We start from the raw sequence: 21,533 nt of genomic DNA, 5'->3' as shown, positions 1-21,533 counted from the left end.
TGTCCTTATATCATCTTCTGGAAATTAGTGTATGCATGGCATCCTCAAATACATATTTCTTAAATTGCCTTTTATTTATATTTTCTCAAAATTAAAGAAACCTTGGTTGTCTTATCTAAGTATTGGGTTTGTTTTAAAACAAGCAACAAAATCAACCAAACAAAAAATGCCCCAAAATCTTGAAAGCGAAGTAAAATCTAAAGACATGATAACTTTGTAGCACTCTAATACTGTGGCATTGAACTTTCTGCATTAAGATTGTCACTGAATATCTTTTTTAATCATTTCCATCAGTGACTGATCTCAAATAATCAATAGTAAACCAGCCATATTAATGCACGTTTTCTTAAAACAAGATGTAAGGTGTTGAATACTTAAATATACTTTTCTGCAAACACACTTATTAATAGTATATTTTTACAAGTCAGTGATGAATAGTAGGGCCTGTCGAATATGTGATGTTGAAGTGCTGTTTCTCCTGCTCTTTTTGAGGACTGGTTTCTAAGTAAGAAAAACATACACGCACCCTTGGAAATTCCCAGAACATCACCTGCAGTGGATAGCATGAGAGACAATCACGTGAAAGAAATCTTTCCCTATGTCCTTTGTATTTATTTTTAGTTTCATGTTGAAATTACTGTCAGAAGAGTTCATACGGGTGAATGTGGATTTTTAAAAGGCAGTTAACAGTGCTATTTGAACAGTGAGATTTGGAAATAGGAAGGAAAGAATTCAGTGATTTGAACCGAAGACCTGGACTTCTTGTTTTCATGATTATAAGAATATTTTTTTCCAGGAAATCTTAGTGAAAATAAAATCAGAGTTCCACTGAGGAGAACTTTGTATTAACAATGAGTTCAGAAAAAGCTGTTTTCAAACTGCTTATGCTTTGGGGTGCGGATTTGTGAGCAGTCTATTGTTGATGTTAACACTTAACATGTCGTCAGTATTGATCTTTTAAAAGAATGAAACGTAAATTTTTTGAACTGTTCACTGATTTCTGCAAAGTAATTATTTGGCAGGAGCTGCATTTCAGTTTAAGCAGTAATAAGTATTCATAAACTGCAGATGATTATTTTACTGTTACTTCAATGTAATTCTTCTAGCTCAAGGATATAGTTGAGAAAACAATGCCAATATTTTTTGGAGATGCGGTTCTGTTCAGTGTAAACATAGCGTCTTACTTTGAGCAGTCTGGGGTATTTCTAACATTTACTTTATAAGGGCTGGAGAAATATCTGAAATAGGTCAAAATGTGAGAGAAGAAATGTTCGTATTTCCCCTCCCCAGTCTGAAAGAACAGTTTCTGATAGGAGGGAAGTTTGCTGTCCAAGTTCACCCTTTCACATTTACAAAAGTTTGAGTGCATCACTACCAAAAACGTGGTCATTCATAGAGAAGGGAAAGTGCTAGAGGTAAAGGGGAAGTCCATGGACATGAGATTTTCTTTTTGGTTCAGAGTGAGCAGCATCAAATCATTGGCATGTGCATTGCATTTGCTCTCTGATTCATGGAGATTAACGACAGTTTTTAATCCGAATGGTGGCTGTAGGTTACTTAACCCTTGTGTAGAAGAAGAGATGTAAATATAATCTAATTAGAAAATCTCATTTTATCCGTTAACTAATTCCTCATAATTATATAATTGATAAGTTTGTCACCTGTTAGTTTATTTTGTCCTGTAGTCCAGTGTATTTAGTGACTTGAAATATCATTGCTTCAAAGTATATTAAAACCCCTATAATATGAATTATTCTTGAACTTGCAGAGTAGAAGGATTTGGATAACATGAGGGAAATCTGGAAATGGAAGATTTTCTCATGAAGATAGAATGTTGTAGGTTTTTGGTTTTTTCAATGCGATCAGCCTAGATTAAAAAAGCCATAAGCATTGCTGACCTAGGCCTTTTTCATGAGTTGTATGAAGAAGGAACAAATAAATCTACAGGAAAAAAAAAAAACATTGTCTCAAGACATCGTTATATGCACTTACAAGAAGAAACAAATCATTTCCCCACAGTATTAAAAAGTCCTAACTGGAAACATAAATCCTAGTACCTTTTACCCTTTTTAGGTTGTCATTATCTTAAGAGGTAGGCTGATAATTTTTTGTATCTAAAGCAGAAAGGTTGCTCATGACTGGAAGGATCTTGGCACTGAGAAGAGTGAAAGTGTCCAATTTTTACATTAGAACCAGAGATGCCTTATTGCAGCTCAAACAAAAATGAGAGAACTGTTCACGTGCTTCAATATTAATGAGAATATTGGGACAATACAGTGCAATGTCAATACAGTCAAGAAGGGGACCCTTAAGTATAAGGGGGATATATTTTCATTTATAGATTATTAATTTGTGTATTTCACTGCAGCAAAATAAAGATTATGGTAGTGGGATAAAAACAGAATAAAACTTAGCAATTAAAGAAACCTGTTCTCTGAAAATCTCAAAACTGATTAACTTTGCTGACAGTACCTATTTTTCAGTAAATACATCATCTGAGCTCAATGATGACATTTGAGTCTTGCACTTCTGTGGGAGAATGATGCTGCTTCTGATTCTTTTAAACATGCCAGAACTCCCAATATATGAAACAGGCTAGTGTAGCATAACTCTGCTGCTTCCAGTTGCTTGCTGTCATTGCTTTTGGCAATATGTGTTTAAGTGTTGTCAGTGGTTAGAAGATGTGGCTGTTCTTTGGCAGTTCAGTTGAAAAGGTATTGAAACCAAGTAGGCTGAAGTAAAGATCTGGGGATTTTGTCCTCTTGCGTCCAGGTACGAGTGTGAATTGGGATGCATCAGTCACTCACTCTTCTGGACCTGTTAACAACCCAAGAACATCTGAGGTTTATGCTTTTATCCACAAGTCACAACTCTTGAGCTGAAAATCTGTAGTTTCTATGGCATCGCTTCCAAAACGTTATGAATTAGCCAGTTACAGTTATTTACTGTAGTTAACCATATACCTCAGCTCATTTTCTCATTGCTGGAGCGCTACTTTTCGAATAGGAAACCTTGCATGACTTTCAAGAAGGGGTAATTAACAAGGAGGGTAAATACCTGCGTGTGAATCTGTGCTGAGCTAAGTGGTGCTTCACCAATTAGTAAAGGTTCATCAGCTATCTTGTAACTATCTGCAAAAGCCGCAGTCGTAGCACCATGGATGTATTTTTAATGCTGAGTATGTAGTAGTATAGCATGTGGTAATGCTTCGTAGCCCGCTTATGATGCCCCCGGCCTAACCATGTTACTAGAGAAACCTTAAGTTTAGCTTTACAAAAACCGATTGAGCTTTGGTTATGAGGTGTCCCAGGTAAACAAGTTATGTTAAATAGTATTCCACTAGTCAAAAACCCTATAACATCATACAGGTAGAACAAACACAGGAGCCTGTTGTGCAAGATTAGGAGCTGGGGCAAGATCAGATGCAGAAATTGGTAATGAAGGACAGCAGAAGCAAGACCATTGGCTAGATAGGGGAGATAAGGGAACAGAAGGAGAAGTAAAGGCTAGAATAGAGTTGAGCAGAAATTGAACAGTAGTCCTAAAAGATATTCTGACTCCTCTAAAAGCTGGGGCAAGGCACCAGTCAGGGCCAAGGTCTGCTTAGTCCATTAGTCTTTATTTATCAGGAACCTCTTGTAGGTTCAATTCTGAGAACCTAGGTAAAATCTCAGGCCCATTTATGACAAGCTGTAGATCAGAATGATGACAGTTCTTCCCCAGACTCTGTGGAAGTGGTCTGTGTTCGTTTGCAAGGACAAAATGTGAGGTAAGGGTCATAAATATTTACCGAATATAGTTGACAAGACTGCCTGAGCCAAGAACAAGATACAACTGCTTCAGCAGGGAATCAGTTGAATGAAAGAATATTGTCTTTTGGAGTGGTCTGACGTACATTTTTGTCTTTCCTAGGAGTTTGGCATTAAAGTCAAACTCAGCTGGAGGAAATACCAGCTGTAGGTTACTCTTTCTCTGTTTCTCTTTTCCTTTGCTTGGAACTCAATTGGAGGAAAAGGTTTACCTATCAGTGGTGGCAACAGAACTACAAAACAATCCTGTCTTCATGATGAAAGGTTAGATGAACTGTTATAAGATTTCCATATGGTGTTTGATAGTCTATAAAGCTGTAGATATACGTTGGTGTTACATTCTGACAGTTTTCTTTAGGTGAGAAGCTTGAAGGTGTACCCTTCCTTAAGGGAGATACTAGGAAGGACAATAAGATTAGACATACATATATATATATATATGTATTTATTTGTCTACTGCCAGTTCCTTAGCTTTCTTGTTTGGAAGATGCAGATATAGTGCACAACATCATGCACATTGCTAAGCCTTAACAGAGGATTATTTGTAAACTCTCTTACAAAAAAGCCTTTAATTCATTCATTATAATAAGCCCAAATCTGTGAATCTTGTAGATGTGTGTGGACTTTTGGAGAAATTTGTGGTATTTAAAGAGAAAGCCAGAAATTATCAATCACTTCATCATAAACATGAGAGAAGTGGGTGGTTTTTAATGCATTTGTCTATAACTTTTATTTTTAGCTTCCAGGAAATCTGGGGAGAAAAGGAAAGTGAAAGAAAATGGTTCAGTTTTGAGAGGATAATTGAGGGAGAGGTTGGGGAGTAACTGCTAATAGCAAGCCATCAGAAGGTCAGGGACCTTGATGAATTGAGTACTTTTGTATTGGAACAAACCATAGAATTTGTATCTAACCTGGGAGGAGCCTTCCTCCATTTGTCCTTGTAAATGGGAGTTGTGTCTTTGGAGTCATGCCAGAGTGGAACTGCTCATTCATTATCGCCACTTAAAGCAAATGATCATAGCCCTATGGCACATAAAATAAGGAGTGTGGCTCCCATTTCGCAGATACTAGGCATATATTATGCTTCACATATGGTCAGATGTGTGGTGGCTTTTGGAAAAGCTGCAAAAATTACTACAATGAGTAAAGCTCATAAGGAAACAATTCAGAGAATAGGAAATTTTGTAATTGGAACCATAATTAGTGACTAATGCAGAGCAATACATATGCTTAATGAAATGGGATAGGATTAAAAGACAATGCTAAATTTATTCAGAGCCTAGCATATGTTCTCATGTGAATAATTTTAGATGTATTCCTAATCCTATTAGTTTCATCTTTTTATTTCACTGAAAACTAAGTTTTTAAGTGGCAATTTTAATTTGAATTAAGGTAAGTAGTTCTCTAACTACTAAGAACTCGACCTCATACTATTCCTAATATACATTATGAAGGTGTTCTGCACTGAGGAAGTGAAAGAGATGGCTCAGGGTTCTTTCTGTATCTCAGTAACAACTGGCAACAAATGGCATAATAAACTGGCTGTTTTAATAAGATGGAATAAAAAGAGGAATACAGCTATCAGGTGAATCTTGTGCCCCATCAGTTGCTGTGAACCTCATGTGCATCCAGTACTGGATGGACCCAGCATGGATTTTCTCCTGGTGTGCTGCACAGATCCTGTCCGTGGGGAGGTGCCTTCTCCCTCCCATACCCTGGTGCCTTCTGTCTTGTGTAGAAACAAAACCATGTATCTTCTCCTGATAAGCTGGAAGGTTCTTTGATAACACCCACTAGCACAGGGCGCAGGCTGGCTTAGGGCTGTTGAACACCTTCCCTTACCCATGCTCACAAATGGGCTTCCTGAGCCAGGCAAACAAGGCAATCAGTGCATCTGCATTCCAAAATCACTAGGTCCTTGAGTACAATGACTTCTGTGAGGCTCCCAATACAGAAAATATAATAGATATGATAATACATATAAATACTGTGCTGTGGTGTAATTCACTGTTTTTATTTTATAATTTCATCACGCATTGTGCTGAAGCAACTGAAATGCTGGCTGTAAAATTGCATTGCCATTTTCTCTTCCAGAATCTTGAAGGTCACTTCTATAATTGTCAGAGAATTAGTAATTATTTGGATTTGAATGAATACTTATGAATACTTGTATATTGTAAAATATTCCTTACCTAGTAATTTTTGTATTAACCATTCTTTTGTGCATTCTTTTAAGTAGTGAAACCTGTGATGCTTTAAACAGATTTTATAGAGATTTTTATTTTATGTATTCATGTGTTTTTCCGGTAATAGAAATGAAAAACCCAGAAAGGTATATGTGATGCTGGAAATCCCTAGGTTCTGGTAATTATTGATCCACAGGAGATGGCTTCATCTGATTAGAGAGGCAGCTGAATGGACAAGGGAAGCTGTATGGAAACAACATTCTTTTTTTAAAGAAAGATTTTAAAGATTTAAATAAAGATAAAAAGAAGAACATCCTGGTTTGTGTTAGGAGCAAAGCAAGCTTCTTTTAGACCCTGCATCAAATCATTACAGGTGGATGCTGTGGCCAGCAAGAGTTCACAGCAGAATTTGTTTAGTCTGTCCTGAGGGAAGGTTGCACAGCTTGTTGCTAGTGGTGGTCGGGCATTGCTCTTCCATTTCATACATAAATCATGCCTTTCAGTAAGCAGCAGGGTAAGTTTCTTGCCGTCTTCCTTAGTCTCTGAATACACAGTTATTTGTATAAAACATATTTGTGTTTGTGTATAAAACCCCAGCATATTCTGAATACTGCCTATATTTAATATTCTACTTTGCCTTTGAAACAATTAAAAAGGGAAAAAAATATTCCTCTTACAGTAATATCTATCAAGTTGTTATTCATTACATGATGTACTGTCTCATTTATGTGACAGTCTTACTGACAAGAAAAGGAATTTCTTTTAAACTCTTCATTCAAAAGTGATCCTTTTCCCTTAAGCTCCTTCTTTCAAATTTGCCAACCTAAAGACACTTCCATACACTCAAGTCTAATTTTACAAGCCTAATCTGTTTTAAGTAGTGAGCTGTTCTTTGAAGAATTTAGTGTTTTGTGACGTTTAGAAAAAAGCATGTCAGCAGACTAATATTATTACTTGAGATTATTTTTTTGTTTCCTTTATACATGCAAGAGAGATACTTGAGCATCAGTCCTACTTCTAAATTCTGTAGAAAGGACTGTAGGGCCAGTGTGTCTGTGTGGACAAGAGCACAAAGCGTGCGCTGCAGTTAGAGTTGAAACAGAGAGTTTTTTGGTTTCTTGGGGTTGCTGCAAAAGTGTATCTCTGTTAAAAAAATGTTGAATTTCTTTAGAGTTGATCTTGTGAAGAGTTCTCACACTGTCATGAGACCAGGAGTGAGCAAGGGTCAAGGAGATTCTCTGCCTATTTTTTAATAGCATGTTAAGAATTATCAGTTGGAAACTACTGAAGAAACCAACAGAAGTACAAACATTATTCTACAGTCTACAACTAGTTAAATCCAAATGTGGCATCTAAATTAGAAAGTATTTTAAACATTGCAAGTAAAGTAACATCAAAAAAAATCTCATTGCAATTTAAATTTCTTAAAATAATGAAGATTTAGTCCAAGCTATTAAATGATCCAGATTTCCTCTGGGAAAATATTTATATTTAATTTAATAGGCAGTGATAAGCTTTCTCTTTGTTTTAGGAATCATTCTGTGTATTTAATAGAAAATTATAATCTTGCTGGAGACTTCTGAGGAATAGCCAAGAAAATCAAAAGCAGAATAATCATTTTCTAGCAAGGTACTTGGCATTTTTAGAGAAATTTGGTGTGACTCAATTTGATCACTTTGAAATCCTATAGGGTATTTCATGCCTCTGAAAATAACTGTGTATCTTATCAATAAGAAAGATGTATCTCCAGCTCCTACATGCACACATTTTGTCAGCAGCATCAGTACATTGTATTCAGTCTAAATCTCACCTACTGCCCTGGATGGTTGATGAAGGAAGCAATTGCGTCTGAAATTTAGAGAAGCTAAGTAACTGACAGACTGATGTGCTTACAGTGCTACAGATATAGCTGCAATTACTGGCTCAGGAGCCAGTTGTCATAGTTGCAGCTACATAGCTTAGGACTAGATCTCTACAGCAGATAGTTTTGGGTCACCTCTTGGTTCTTTGTGGTGCTGTGAAAGTGTAACTGTCATTTTGTGCTTAGGGATATTTTGGAAGAGTTGGAAATAATATGGAGGTATTGCAGCCTACCAGAGCGGTGTTTGTGTGGCTGGAAATGGAAAACCTATGTTCCATTGCTGAAGGGATGGTGTGAAAAGGTGTGGAAGGTGACTGAGAGTGCAAAGCCAGGTCTCATTGTGTTTCAGAACTGTGCATGTTAGAGGGAGATGTATTTGGGGACACTGTCTGCAGTCAATGATCCCCCTGATGGATGCTCAGCTGCTGTCTTGGAGGTGGACAGATCAAAACCAGCCAAAGGAGTAGAGTGTCATTGAAGTGGCATGAATAGTGAGGGATACAGTGCTTGGCCTCCCTGTCTGTCTGCCTGTTCATTAGTGGAGACGTACCACCTACAGTAAGTCCTACATTAGGCACCATCTTTAAGCACATCACTTGAATAAGTAAGTGCCTTATTCAGGAGCCTAGTGACTCTGGGTTTCTTTTATAAGGAGAGGTGTCTCTGGAAAGTAGCACACCCTAATTCCAAACTCTATCAAATACTTCTTATTTTCATGTAACTGTGCTACTGGTAATGAAACTCGTGCTATTTGGAATAAATATTCTAGCTGCATTTTTGTTAAGACTATACCGTGTTTAATGGGAATGTTTGGTTTTGTCTTTTTTCCCCCTGCAGCTGTGACTCTGAAAATAGGTATCTTGGAAATCCACTTAGGGGAACATGCTACTGTGAGTACTTATATTTTTAATGTTCAGTACCTAAATGCTTTTTACATATTATGTGATAATTTCATTTCCTTAGAAAACCAAAGTATTTTTCTTAAGATTTTCTGAAGTTGGGCAGGTTGATATTGTGACTGAAAAGTAAAATGCTCCACTGGGCTTCTCTGTTACTTCATCCACCAGCATGAAAGTCTACTAGAAGCTGATTCCTTATGCCTAGGTTAGAGGGAATGACCAAGCCATTAGGTTATTCTCTGTACCTCGACATGTGAATGAAAGGGATAAGTGCTTGTATCATTGTTTATGAAACAGAATTAGTGGTGGGGAAGTGCAAAGATGCTAAGCAGTGCTGCTTTCTGGGGATGTTTTGAATAGTTAGGCAGTCTTTCTCCCAGCAACATGCTAGACAGCTGCTCTCCAGGGTACCATAAAACGATACTGTCTTGTCTCCATGTTCCTATTGTTGTACAGAAGGTGCCTCTGGCAAAGTTACTTTAAAGCATTACATTTTCGTAGTTATATTTGAAGACCTGAAGGGATGAGGATGCATATTACCCATGCAAAGAAATCCCTTAGTGAGCTGTGTCAATTTTGTTGTGCCAGTATCGATGCTAAACAGTAACTTTAATCATCATAAAAACATATGGAATATTGGAGAACACTGTTTTACCTTTGTAACTTTCCCACATACCTGCTCAATGTCTGACAATTGTATCAGTTTTTCTATAGCATCCTAACATCATCCCTGCCTGAAATTTAAATTTACACAAATACATATCTCTGAATATATTTATATCATTCATTCTGAGTTTTGGTCTTTTAGCATTTCATTGTAGAATATACACAGAAGCTTCGATTTAGGATCTCTTTCAGGCATCATTTACCTAATAAATGAATGTTTTGTTTCTTTACTAGTATTTCTTTTCTACCTTAAATGATTTGCATCTGCAAGGTATGTTTTACAGAGCAAACCAGACACATGCTACATTACAGATGCTGACATACACCTGGGCCTAAAACATTTACTCTTCTTGCCAGGCATTAAAGAAACGTGGTGTGGGTTATTTGGGTTTTTTTTTGTTCTCACAGGCAGGTTAGGTTCCAATGGACTTCTTTAAACTTGAATACTCCTTAAAACTGTGTTCTAAAGGTACTGTTGATCAATAAATTCAGTTTCATTTGTTATTTGTTGCATAAGAATTTTTTCTTGTTTTAAACAATTTTCAGTATTCAGAGGAATTAAACTTTTATCTAGGAATTTTATAAATCTTGTAGATTTAAAGCTAGATAATGGGTACCCAAGAAGCTCATGCTATGAAGAGAGTGCCATATACGCTTTTTTTCATATGTGTATCAATATTTATTTTGTCCTTTAAAAATAAATGTTATTAAATTTGAGAGGTGGAAAAGAAATGACAATAATGAGATTTGTGGACCTCAGGCACCTCTGAGGAAAAACTTATTTTTTGCTATCATGTTGCAGGTTGGCTCTATAAATCATGTTGGAGACAAATTGAGCTATATTCAAGATACCCTTTCACCCTTCACTCACTATTATTATTTGTCTTCTGTCAGATTTCAAAATAGTTTGAAGATCTTGTTGTCTTGGAATGATAAATCTTCTTTTAATACTTTTAATCATTTAAAACAGGATATAGAAATGATTTTCAGAGTTACTTTATCTGGAGGTGATAAGGAGCCTGTGCTAATTCAAAATAATTGAGTTCTTTATTTCTTGCATTTGGTGGCTGGCGCACCATAATGGGAAACTGCTAATTTGTGGATAACTGATTGACCTCAGATTTCAATGACAATTGCTTATCAGCACCATCCATTACCTGCTAAATCATGTATGAAAATATATATCTGTCACAAAGAGATGTTCCCATTTCTTATCTACAGATGTATTTTAAAATATGGCTGTCCCATGGACTATAAGAAAATATGACATTGGTTGGTATTTTTCTGTGTTGATTTCAGTACTCTGTAAGAAACTTTCTCTTCAGGCACTTCTACTGCTACTTCTCGAAGTGAAGAATTTTCTTACTTTTACAGCACAGGAATAGTTATTGCTCAGGAGGGAGAAAAATACAGAGCATAAACAAATTCTGTATACTTATGAACAGTGTCAGGTTATGAGAAAAAATTCTAGGCACATTTGTTTCTCTGACTCAGAATCAAAAATCAGAGCATGATACAAAAATAGGAATACAACTTGTAATTTGCTCTATGGTTGGGATTTTCTTCAGGAAAGCTTTTAGCCATGTGCCTGAATTTAGACATCCTCAAAATTACCATTTTAAGTGTTCAAATTTTATAGTTTTGTTTTTTTTTTTTCCACTTACGGAAATACTGCCCCAAAGTGGAGTGCTTTCCTTAACCAGAGCCTTAGAGTTAAGTCATAGAATCATAGAATCGTTAGGGTTGGAAAGGACCTTAAGATCATCAAGTTCCAACCCTTCTGCCATGGGCAGGGACACCTCACACTAAACCATCTCACCCAAGGCCTCATCCAACCTGGTCTTGAACACTGCCAGGGATGGAGCATTCACAACCTCCCTGGGCAACCTCTTCCAGTGCCTCACCACCCTAACAAGAAATAATTTCCTCCTTATATCCAATCTAAACTTCCCCTGTTTAAGTTTGAACCCGTTACCCCTTGTCCTGTCACTACAGTCCCTAATGAAGAGTCCCTCCCCAGCATCCCTATAGGCCCCCTTCAGATACTGGAAGGCTGCTATGAGGTCTCCACGCATCCTTCTCTTCTCCAGGCTGAACAGCCCCAACTTCCTCAGCCTGTCTTCATATGGGAGGTGCTCCAGTCTTGAGGGTATGTCCAACTTTTGTCTGATATTGGATGACATCAATTCCTCTTTAACAGCAGAATACGAGTTGAGAATGCTTGTTGCCTTAGAGGAACTTCCTGCAATTTGTGATACTGTGAATGCCCACTTCCCTATAAAGTTCAGCTGGTTTCCTCTCTTTTACCTCTCTGCCCAGTTTACCTAGTTCTTGCCTAGTCCTCTCCTCCCTCTTGCTTGTTACTGCCATCTTCAAGCCTAGGAAGCAGAATGGACTGGTGATGATGTAGGTACTGGTATTAACAACAATAGACTGTCAATTTAAGATAGTAAGTAAACTCTCAGAGTTAGCCAGTGAGATAGGACAGATCGTTTTATCTTCTTCCTTGTTTCTTTTTGTAGCGATGTAGGAGAGTAAACAGAATATTAATACTGTACATGGCTTGTGTTGTAATTGGAGAAGTCAGTCAGCACAAGTGAAAACATGGGAAAACAGGTCTAGCATGATCAAAAAGAATGAGATTCATATAGGAAGTAACATACTGCAACACTGCAGGGACTTCTGAATACAAATACTAGACCAAAAGAGAAAGTAGTGAAGCCCTCAAGTCATAGGGGTAACAGGAGCAGTTTGTTAAACATCAGGTTCAATCTATTACAGCATTTGAAAGCATGACAGTACTGGATGTGAGTAGTTTTTCTACTTTAAATTATCAAAACTTAGTAAAAGTAGAGTAGGAAATGCATACTAGTGTGTGCAATAGTGTAGTATCTAGGATGTGTGAAAATTGTCACCCATTGATTCCATTAAAACTATTTTTATTTCATGAATTCATTGTATGGAAAAAGCAGAGAGAACAAACTTCTGTGAGTAAGAGAATAAGAAAAAGCTTCATAGATATAAAAGTTAGAAAAATGTAGAATGCATAAGAATACATGAGCAGCTGTGTTATAGTCTTGTCTATTCTAGTACCCCGTTGTCAGTAGAGCCTGAATATGAATGCTAGGGAAAGAATATAGCAAATGGACAAACAAACAGTGCTGTTTCTCTTTTTACCTCCAACAATTTGCAGCTCAGGAACTTTCTGAGAGGAAGAATTTCTTGATTCAAAAGTGTTTGATGTGCATTGCTTAGGAATAGCAGAGGAAATTTAATGAAAGTTTTCTTACACATAATAAAAAGAAGGATATGAATACAAAGGAAAGCTTCGTGAATTTAAAAGCCACAGTTCTGTTTGTCCATGTAGATATTCTTGTAGGTGGTGTATACGTCTGTTTCTGGATGTTTTCTCTGTAATTCTGGTAGGGAGGCTCTGTATCCCAAGGCCTTTCTGTAGAAAGCCATTCTTTCTGTGAATGATTGGAAGCTAATTCAATCCGTATAAATGAATTCTGAGTGGAGGCCAGAGGTGGTTATGCAGCTGACTTATGCATGTACACAAACCATAAATATACCATTTTGTCAAGATGCATTTGTATCTGTTGTTGCTATTGTTTTTTGATATCTCAGCCAGTGTGATGTATAACAGTGACACCTAGATAGCAAAGTATGCATCCAAATGGCTGGATTAGTTCTTCCCAGATCAGCATTAGAAATACATTGCTTTTGGAATCAGTGCTCCTGGGTGCAAAGAAACATGCAGCCAAAACAGATGGTTTTAGACTGATTGGAAGGAATCACTGGGGTAGATGCCACTTCTGTGATTTTGATCTGGGTTATACAGACACAAAGCTTTAAATCATAAGTGGAGAAATAGCTAAACCAGTGTTCTAGAGAAAAAGGGAGTTTAAATTTACAAGTCATGGTTTATTACTATACAGAGGGTGGATTATAGGCTTGCTAAAAACCACTTGCTTTGAAAGGATGTGATACTTCTCTTTGTAAACTCTTAGATATCTATATTGCTAAGGTAAGAGTCTTTCCAAAATGTTTGTTTTACATACATTGAGTGTCATGGTTTCAATGCTGTGTTTCAAACAAGAAGTACAAATGATAGTCTAATACCACTACATGCAAAAGCATACAACCAGTCAGTACTGTGAGTGTAAATTGTATTGTTTGCCCGCATAGTTGTTAGAATTCCCATATGAGTACTTGAGTTGCCTATTCGACTAAGAAATTTCCTAGCTAAGACCAATCTAGTAGCAGGTATGAAAATATAGTTGAAAAAAAAAGCATGTGGATTTAAATACTTCAGTTTCTTATTCCCTTTTACCTTTAAGAGATAATGTTTAGAAGCATTTTTTATTATTCCTGGGTACTATTATCGGCAGTGAAGAAAGGGAACAAGTAGTTTCTCCGTTTGGTTCTTCAGATTGGTTGCTCGTTTAAAATAGTCAGCAGTAGGGTGTTGCAGGGCAGCACACTTCAGTAAATGAAACTTTCAGCACCCGAGGTCTTCATCTTCATGGAAAAGTAGACATAAAAAACTTCTGCAAATAAAATAGTCCTTGAGACAGGTGGGTGCTGGATCTGGATGAAACTTGGCTGTGGATGCTCTCAGTTTGTGAGTAGCACACTGGGATCTACCATAAATCACTTCCTGGGATGCTCCAGCCCTGACGCTTGAAATCTGTTTTATACTTCCTTTTCCTCATAATTTCTCAGCTCTTTTCTTACATGTAGGATGCTGCTAGAAAGAGTTGTTCCTGGATCTTAAGAAGTTAATCTCAGCAGCTATTAGCTCAGAGCCCATTCTAAAGTGTGCCTATCTCCGGTGCTGGGGGTACCACAATGTGACAGTGCTCCCCTCCAAATAAGAGACTGTATAATGCTGCACAGGGCTGAAGACACACTGGCTTCCCTAATATTTCTCATCTTATACTGACGTAATGTATTGGTTTTTAATTTTGTTTTTTATAAAATAAATTACAGGTTTTTCCTTTTCAAATTGCTGTGGACTTTCAGATCGGACAGCGAAGAGCACAGTATAAGATGGTTGCGTGCCAGTCAAGAAATGCAAATATTGCCTAGTAGCTGTTGAAACATGTAAAGCAACCTGTCAGTAAGAAAATACAGTGTGAGTTTTGAGCACCCGGAGTGTGTGCAGGCCAACATACATGTCATGTATATGCATTCAGGGACTTAGAGCATGGCATCTTATATTGAAATTAAGAAAAACATAATATCAAATAAAATGTGTACTACAGGTACCCATAAAGCACTAGGTGGCAGACTTGCTATGCTTAGAGAAAAATTAAACTCAAGAACATTCCAAGGAGAGTATTTTAGAAGATAAATAGCAAGTAGCAATTTTAATAAAACTGTTAGTGGAGATTTTCCAGATCTTTAAAAATTATGTTGAAACTTAAAGGATATAAACAATAAATTTTAGCTATGAAAAAGGTGTTTATTTTAGTGTAGTTGTGAGATGTATAGCAGCAGTTAGATGCATTGATACTGACTTGTAGAATTCATGTTTTCTGGGACAACATTAAACTAAATACATATTTGAGCTGTAAAACTCTCATGCTTGACTTAAAATAATGAGTTCCACCAGTGGTGTCTAACGCTGATTGACTTTGATACAGACTGAAGCAGTGTTTGGTATTTATCAATACAGTAACAATAAGGACTCACATTCTCTTTTCAATATATGGGCTTATACAAATAAATTCTATTTAAAAAGAAATCTTCTGAGTGTTTAAAGAGTCTTGTGGAACAGATTATAGTTTAAATCAGACAATTCTGGGATGGTTTGAGACAAGATTAGACTCAACAAACCTACCAACTTAGAACGCATAAAGAGCAGCAGACAAATGGAGTCTTTGCCCTAAGCTAAAATAACCAAACTGTCTAAAATAAACAAACCAACTGTCGCCTTCCAGAGAATTAAAACGATAACCACACCAAGAATCTGAAACTCCTAATTAAGTATTATGGTCTCACCCCAGGCTCTGCGTACCCATTTGCCAAATGCTGGGTTGGCTTTGCGGCTTTGTCGGGCAGGCTAAAGAAACAGTTTTGCTGCCAATCATTTTCAGACTTTGCTGTGAATTGAACAGTATTTGCATGTATGTACGTACTTAATATTGGGGATTTGCTTTGTTTAACCGCCCCCCCCCCCCCCCCTTTTTAAATGAAGATTGTTTGCTTTCTCTGGTAGCTTTTGCTGATGTATCACTGACTTTACTAATTGGCATCCCCTTACTGATGCTATTTAATAACTTTTGCCAAAGTAGACAAAGTCCTTGTAGTGCCTACTTATTTAGATGTGCCGCTCCTAGGTCAAAACAAGATGCCACTACACTGGATAAACTAGCTTCCTAATGGCTAAGGGGAAGAAAATAATAGATAAACATGCCTTGTAATGTATGCAAATGAAAGTGTGACCTATAGGCCTTCATCAGCTGAGAGGCTGTTCCACAGGTTGTATAATTATTTTTTATATTGTTTATATTTGTCTTGCAAACATAGGATGTAGTATTAGAGTAAAATACCAATTACTATAAATTTACCTATTACATAAAAATTGAAGCCACTATGAATTATGATTATTTATGGAACTCTTAAGTTTTGAAAATCCGCATGAGGCAAGAGTGAGAGACTCGATGGCTTGGAAGACTCATTCAGAAGAAATACGTTGCTTTTTATCAGACTGTAGCCCATATGTGAAGCAGTTTTTTAATGTGAAGGAAACTGATGCAAATATCTACATATGTACAATTATTTTGTCTGTATGTTGAGCTGGGTTTCATAGGGTTGAATATTTTCTGAATCCTTTTGCTTTATATGCAGTGTGCTGTGTCTGTTTGTTTCCCTAACCTGTCTACAAAGACAGAAGCTGTCATTCCTCAAATACCCAGGAGACCTTAGAGCTCCCCAAGACTGGAGTTGCAAGAAGCAAATGGCATAGTAAAGGATCCATCAGTGTCCCTTTACTTTCCCTTCTGACAGTGAAGGGAAAACCTTTGTGGTGGTTTTACACTTGCATTGCTTCCTGTGCTGACTTGCCAGGGAAAAGACAGAATTCTTGATCAGTGGAACTTCAAGGAACAATGTGTTCTGAAATCTTGAACCAGTTGAAACAGGAAAAAACCTGCTCTGACTCCAGTAAATGGCTTACGGTTTGTGAGAGAATTTGTGTTGATTCCTTTGACTGGGAGTTTTTGGAGAAACAGGTATTCCATGTCAACTGGGGTACTGTTCTCTGCTGGCAAGTATGAGGCACTTGAGGATAGTTTAGCCTTTTCCATTATTACAGGCTGAACAACTAATGCAGCTGGCTAGTTACTGTTAAGGTACGCTCTTCACTTGTCTTGCGTCCGGAGCCACCTCATCCTAGTCCACATATTTGTAAAAGTCAAGATAGCAGTCTCAGTTTTAGAGTTAGTGTTGTAAAGCCCTTTCAGAGTATTCGAATGACAAGCTCTGTAGGGTAGCTTAAATAAATTGAGCATCATTTCTTTCTCAACATGATGACAAGATCTTAGGTTACATAAGCTTTAACAAATCTTATATTAGGTAAAATGTGGACATTGTCACTTTATTCAGCTTTCTGACTGTCTAACTCAGCTCAATTTCAGCATACTGTAAAGTAGCCTATGAGTCCTTGATACTAATTTATTGCCACTTTTCTTAGCTTGAATTGTGAATATTGTTTTAAAATACATTCTAGAAATACAACCCATTGACACAAAAGTGTAATTTGCTAGTCACTTGATATAAAGTGTAATGCTGACATGAAATAGAAGAGCAAACTGTGAGAGGTCAAAAAGCAGCAGTATACATTAGCAAAATAGATACAATAACAAACAAGACATTAAGGAAAAGTTGAAAAATGTATCTGTCAAGGAATATCAAGATATATTGGTAGAGAAGTAATATATCTGTATTTGATTTGTCTTTTTATGTTATGGGTAAATAAATATACTTTACTGTGTTACCCCCTTAAGGAAATGCCAAGGCCATCAGAATAATTTTGAAAAAATGACAAGCTATGCAAAATGTGGAAAGAAAAATCTTAAAAGGGCAAAAATCTAACTCCAATTTTTTCATCAGTTAACTAAAAAATTTAGAATTCTACTGTTGTTGAGTAGAAATAGATACCACAGGCTAGCAGATTTTCAAGTGTTAAAGGCTTTCATGGCACTAGGAATGGCTAATGAAAGAGAGGTAGAGAGACACAGGTTCCCCAGGGAAGCTGCAGCTGCCCCATCCTTGGCAGTGTTCAAGGCCAGGTTGGATGGGGCTTGGAGCAACCTGCTCTAGTGATTAAAGAGATGTTAGAATGAACAGTAGACTAAATGGTGGAAAGAGAAATATAAAATTCATCTAGGGAAGATGATGTACATCATGCAAATATGTCACCTACTTCATGTTCTTTGGTAAGGATTGCCTTCCACATTGTATGGTCCATGAAGGTCAGGTACAGGTGATAGGAACAATGAGCGTTTTTAGATACCAAGAGCAAACAGACTGCCAGTATTTGCTATAGTTTGCTGTTTCTTTTTACATGATAATTCACTTCCTAAAAAAGCTGTGTCAGAACATTTGTGCCTGAAATCTGTCACAAAGTAGTGGAATCTATCAGTTGTTCTGTATTAAACTAATCATCTGAAAACAACAAGCAACCAACCAAATGAACAAAAAGAACAATGAAAGAGGAAGAGGTTTATTCTGCTTGTGCCTTTCAGTTACTGGTACATTCTTTCCATGGCCAAAAAAAAGCCATGAATTAATGAAAGCACAGCCATATCTAGTTCCTAGTTTATAGAAAAAATAGTGCTAGGGAAACAGAATATTTCTTTTAATGTCTGGCAGCTGTTTGAGGTGGAAATTGAGTTTTCCAAGTCACTTTCAGAAAGCAGTCAGTGAGCCCTGCTGCGGTGGCCAACATTCCCTCTCTCAGGCAAAGAATAAATCTCTGAAGAGTGGGTGACTGTGGTGGAGTTGAGAAAAACAGCCTTTTGGGCTCCATTTCTCCTTTCCCTGTTCTTTCCATTTGCTTAATTTAACCAGTTTATTTTGCGTGCTTAACTGCCAGCTTTACAAGTTAAATTTGTAGGAAGTGGGGAAGAGAATCTGGGTTTATTTTTTCTCAAGTTCGTCACTCTGTACTTTGTACTGAGGGTTGAAGTATTTCCTCCTATATCTCTTTTAAAGGGTTCATAGTCTGGATTATTACAGATATACGATCTCATTTGTGAATGTTGGGAATGTTAATATGCCATCAGTGGTCGTTGCTGAATTGGCACTCAGTTCTTAGCATGAGCAAAACCAGTGAGAAAGTTATTATTTAAATCAACAGATTTTACTTAAATATACCCAGTGGTGTTTTAAATTAAAAGATGTGTGTGTTACATCTTCTTTATAGAGTTGCAATGCAAAAGCATTTCTACTGTCCATTGTGCAAGTATGGCGATTTAGCGTATTATATCTTTTACAGTACAAGTGCCTGTTGCAGTTCATGACTTTAAAGTAGAGGAGACTGCACAGCAAGGTATATGAGATGCATCATTTCTGTCTAGTATGAAGTGCATTTTTGCAGAAGGAGTTCTGGATTTATTTGCTGTTAGAGGTTTTGGTTCTCAAAACTAACATGTTAAAATTGTTTGAGAAACAGCAAAGAATATCAGCAAAGTTGAAACATCTCAACTTCAATTTACATTGTGTATTTTGTACAAATCACGCGGAGTCAAGCAACATGGGGTAAGTTCTGACATTTGGACTGTAGATTCAAGGTTTCTTAAGCAAAGTTCAACTAAATAATGAGAAAAAGGAAATAAGAGAATTTTGAAAATGTTGAGATATTACTGGAGCACCTACTTATCTTCGTATATTTATAGCCAGTTTAGGAAGTGCATGTTCTGTCTCCTTGTAAGGCTGAATCAGCTAGGGGTTGCTTGTATGGCTGAGACCTGCATTTAATTATTCAAGAACCAGGATAAAACCTCTGCTAATAATCCACATAGAAGTTATTGTGTGAATAACTTCTGAATCTTCAGAATTTCTATGAAAACTTGAGCATATACATGTATAAAAGCATAAACATTTTAAAAATATTGTTTACACTTTTGCCATGTCCATATTATGGGCATCGATCCATGTTAACAATAAAAATCAATTTCTTTATTTTTAAAAGGAAACATATTACCCAATTTGTAGGGATTATAAAATAAGCTGAAAGTTTCAAGGCAAGATTTAAAATAACGTTAAAATTTGACTGCTTTAATTAATTATATGACAAGAAACATCCCTCTTTGGCAATAACACATGAAGTCAATAATTTAATGTTGTTTCTTAGATGTGAAATTTCAGTTGTCAGAACAAGGAGACTGAAGAACTCTTCAGTGTGCATAGGCTATATTACTAGAGAAAAATAATTGGAAATGGGTTAAGGAGTGTTGATGCTAGTATATTGCAAAATGCTGTTGCATGATAGAGTTGTAGTATTAATATGAGTGTTGTAAAGTTGGTGATGCATCTAGATCATTATGGAGAAAACTTCATGGAGAGATAAATTTTAATTTCTACCATAATATTTTAGTAAGGCTTTTTTTTCTTGGTTCTGTTTGTACTTTTCTCCCACTTTTCTAACACTGCAAGAATATTACAAGAATGAAGATACCACAGTGAGTGTCGGTTATGACAAAAGTTCGTTTCCTGAGCAGTCCTTCCTATTAAACAATAACACTTATATTTTTTGACTAGTCATGATGCCTGTGCCATGAGCTTTGAAATGCTCCATCATCAGAAACGTCTAGACCTTTTCTCTAAAATTGATGTTTTAATAACTGCCAATTGATGCACTCACTTTTCTTTGCTTTTTTTGCTAATATTTTGGTTGTAATTCTCTAGTTCATTGGTTTCCAAACTCTATAGACCATGGTAGTAGGGAGATCTTGAAAAGCATCTGCAGCTATTAAAAGAAACCCTGTCAGTTGTTGCAGTATTTTCAGTTAAGAGTGTGGTGAACTATTCATGCAAAAAATAACACCTGGCTGTGGTCCATGGTTTAAAACCTTCAGGAATGTAATCTTCAGTTTCTGTGCTTAAAAGGACCCAGGTAATTGTACATGTTCTTCAGTTTTTAGATTTCAGCAACAAGTCTTTCCTTGGTCATCGTAACATTGACATACCTAAGTATTTACTTCTATGACACTTACAGTTCAGTGCGTCTCACCCACAAGCTTCTTAAAACTTATGTGTCCAGCCTTAAATAACCTTCTAGATATTTCCATAGTCAGTAGAGAGAATCAGGGGTTACTCACCTAAGCTCTGTGCATATCTTTCTTAGAACAACATCATCTTCAGAAAGTTTTAGTCTACATAGAGTAAGCCTGTACTATTAGTGACATAATTACATATAGTAACATATTAGCTGAATAAAATTGTAACACAAGGCAGCTTTTTCTGTATTTGGCGCTCCCTTATGATCAAAACTGACAACTTATTAGACCTGTCCAAATGTCAGCTGAAAATTTCCGAAGAGAAAACATTTTTGTGTAAAATTAGTTACCAGATTTCCTGATTATTACACTAATCCCTGTCTTTTCGTGGGCTTTTTAGCCTCGTACGTTTTTTAATGTACAGAAAAGAAACAATCATGACAATGACTTGTCATTTTTCAGTTTTCAAAATTTTGAACTACTGTGACATTCATTCTCACATGCCCTTTCTTTACATGGGAAAAGATGTATAAATAGTAAGTGCTGAAATATTTTGAAGCTCATTCTGCACTCATTGCATTCAGCAAAAATGCAAGTTTCGCTAGTTTATAGTAAATGACTTTTTGTTTTCTCACAATGGACAAGTAATGTCAGACACCAACATATTTCAGTGTAAGAATGAAAATGAGGCAGTGGATGACTGCTAGATGCAGACAACAGAGGACTGAATCAGGCAGCTGCTCTGAAAGTTCAGAATAATTATCATGACTGAAAATGGGTCTGGTGGTAACCCCCAAACTTTGGTATAATAAAAGCAGAATTTATTTCGGTCGCAAATGAGTATGATTTATAACATTTGGTAATGGAACTTGGTTTCAAAA

General features: G+C 36.6%; 1 protein-coding gene across 1 annotated transcript in view; it reads left to right on the top strand.

Moving 5' to 3' along the window:
• The window catches only part of ATRNL1 (attractin like 1), a 516,200-nt gene that overhangs the window by 179,442 nt on the left and 315,225 nt on the right, over positions 1 to 21,533 (top strand). The window contains exon 21 of the mRNA XM_062635366.1: positions 8,694 to 8,746. Within this exon, the coding sequence (XP_062491350.1) occupies positions 8,694 to 8,746 (53 nt within the window). The remainder of the gene's footprint in view (positions 1 to 8,693; positions 8,747 to 21,533) is intronic.

The sequence above is a fragment of the Pezoporus occidentalis genome, unplaced genomic scaffold (genome assembly GCF_034315485.1).
Source record: "Pezoporus occidentalis ecotype Australia unplaced genomic scaffold, CSIRO_AGI_Poc_V1 ctg45, whole genome shotgun sequence".
NCBI classification, from domain to species: domain Eukaryota; kingdom Metazoa; phylum Chordata; class Aves; order Psittaciformes; family Psittacidae; genus Pezoporus; species Pezoporus occidentalis.
Note: the sequence above shows the minus strand (reverse complement) of the source record. Positions and strands in the feature narration are given on the sequence as shown.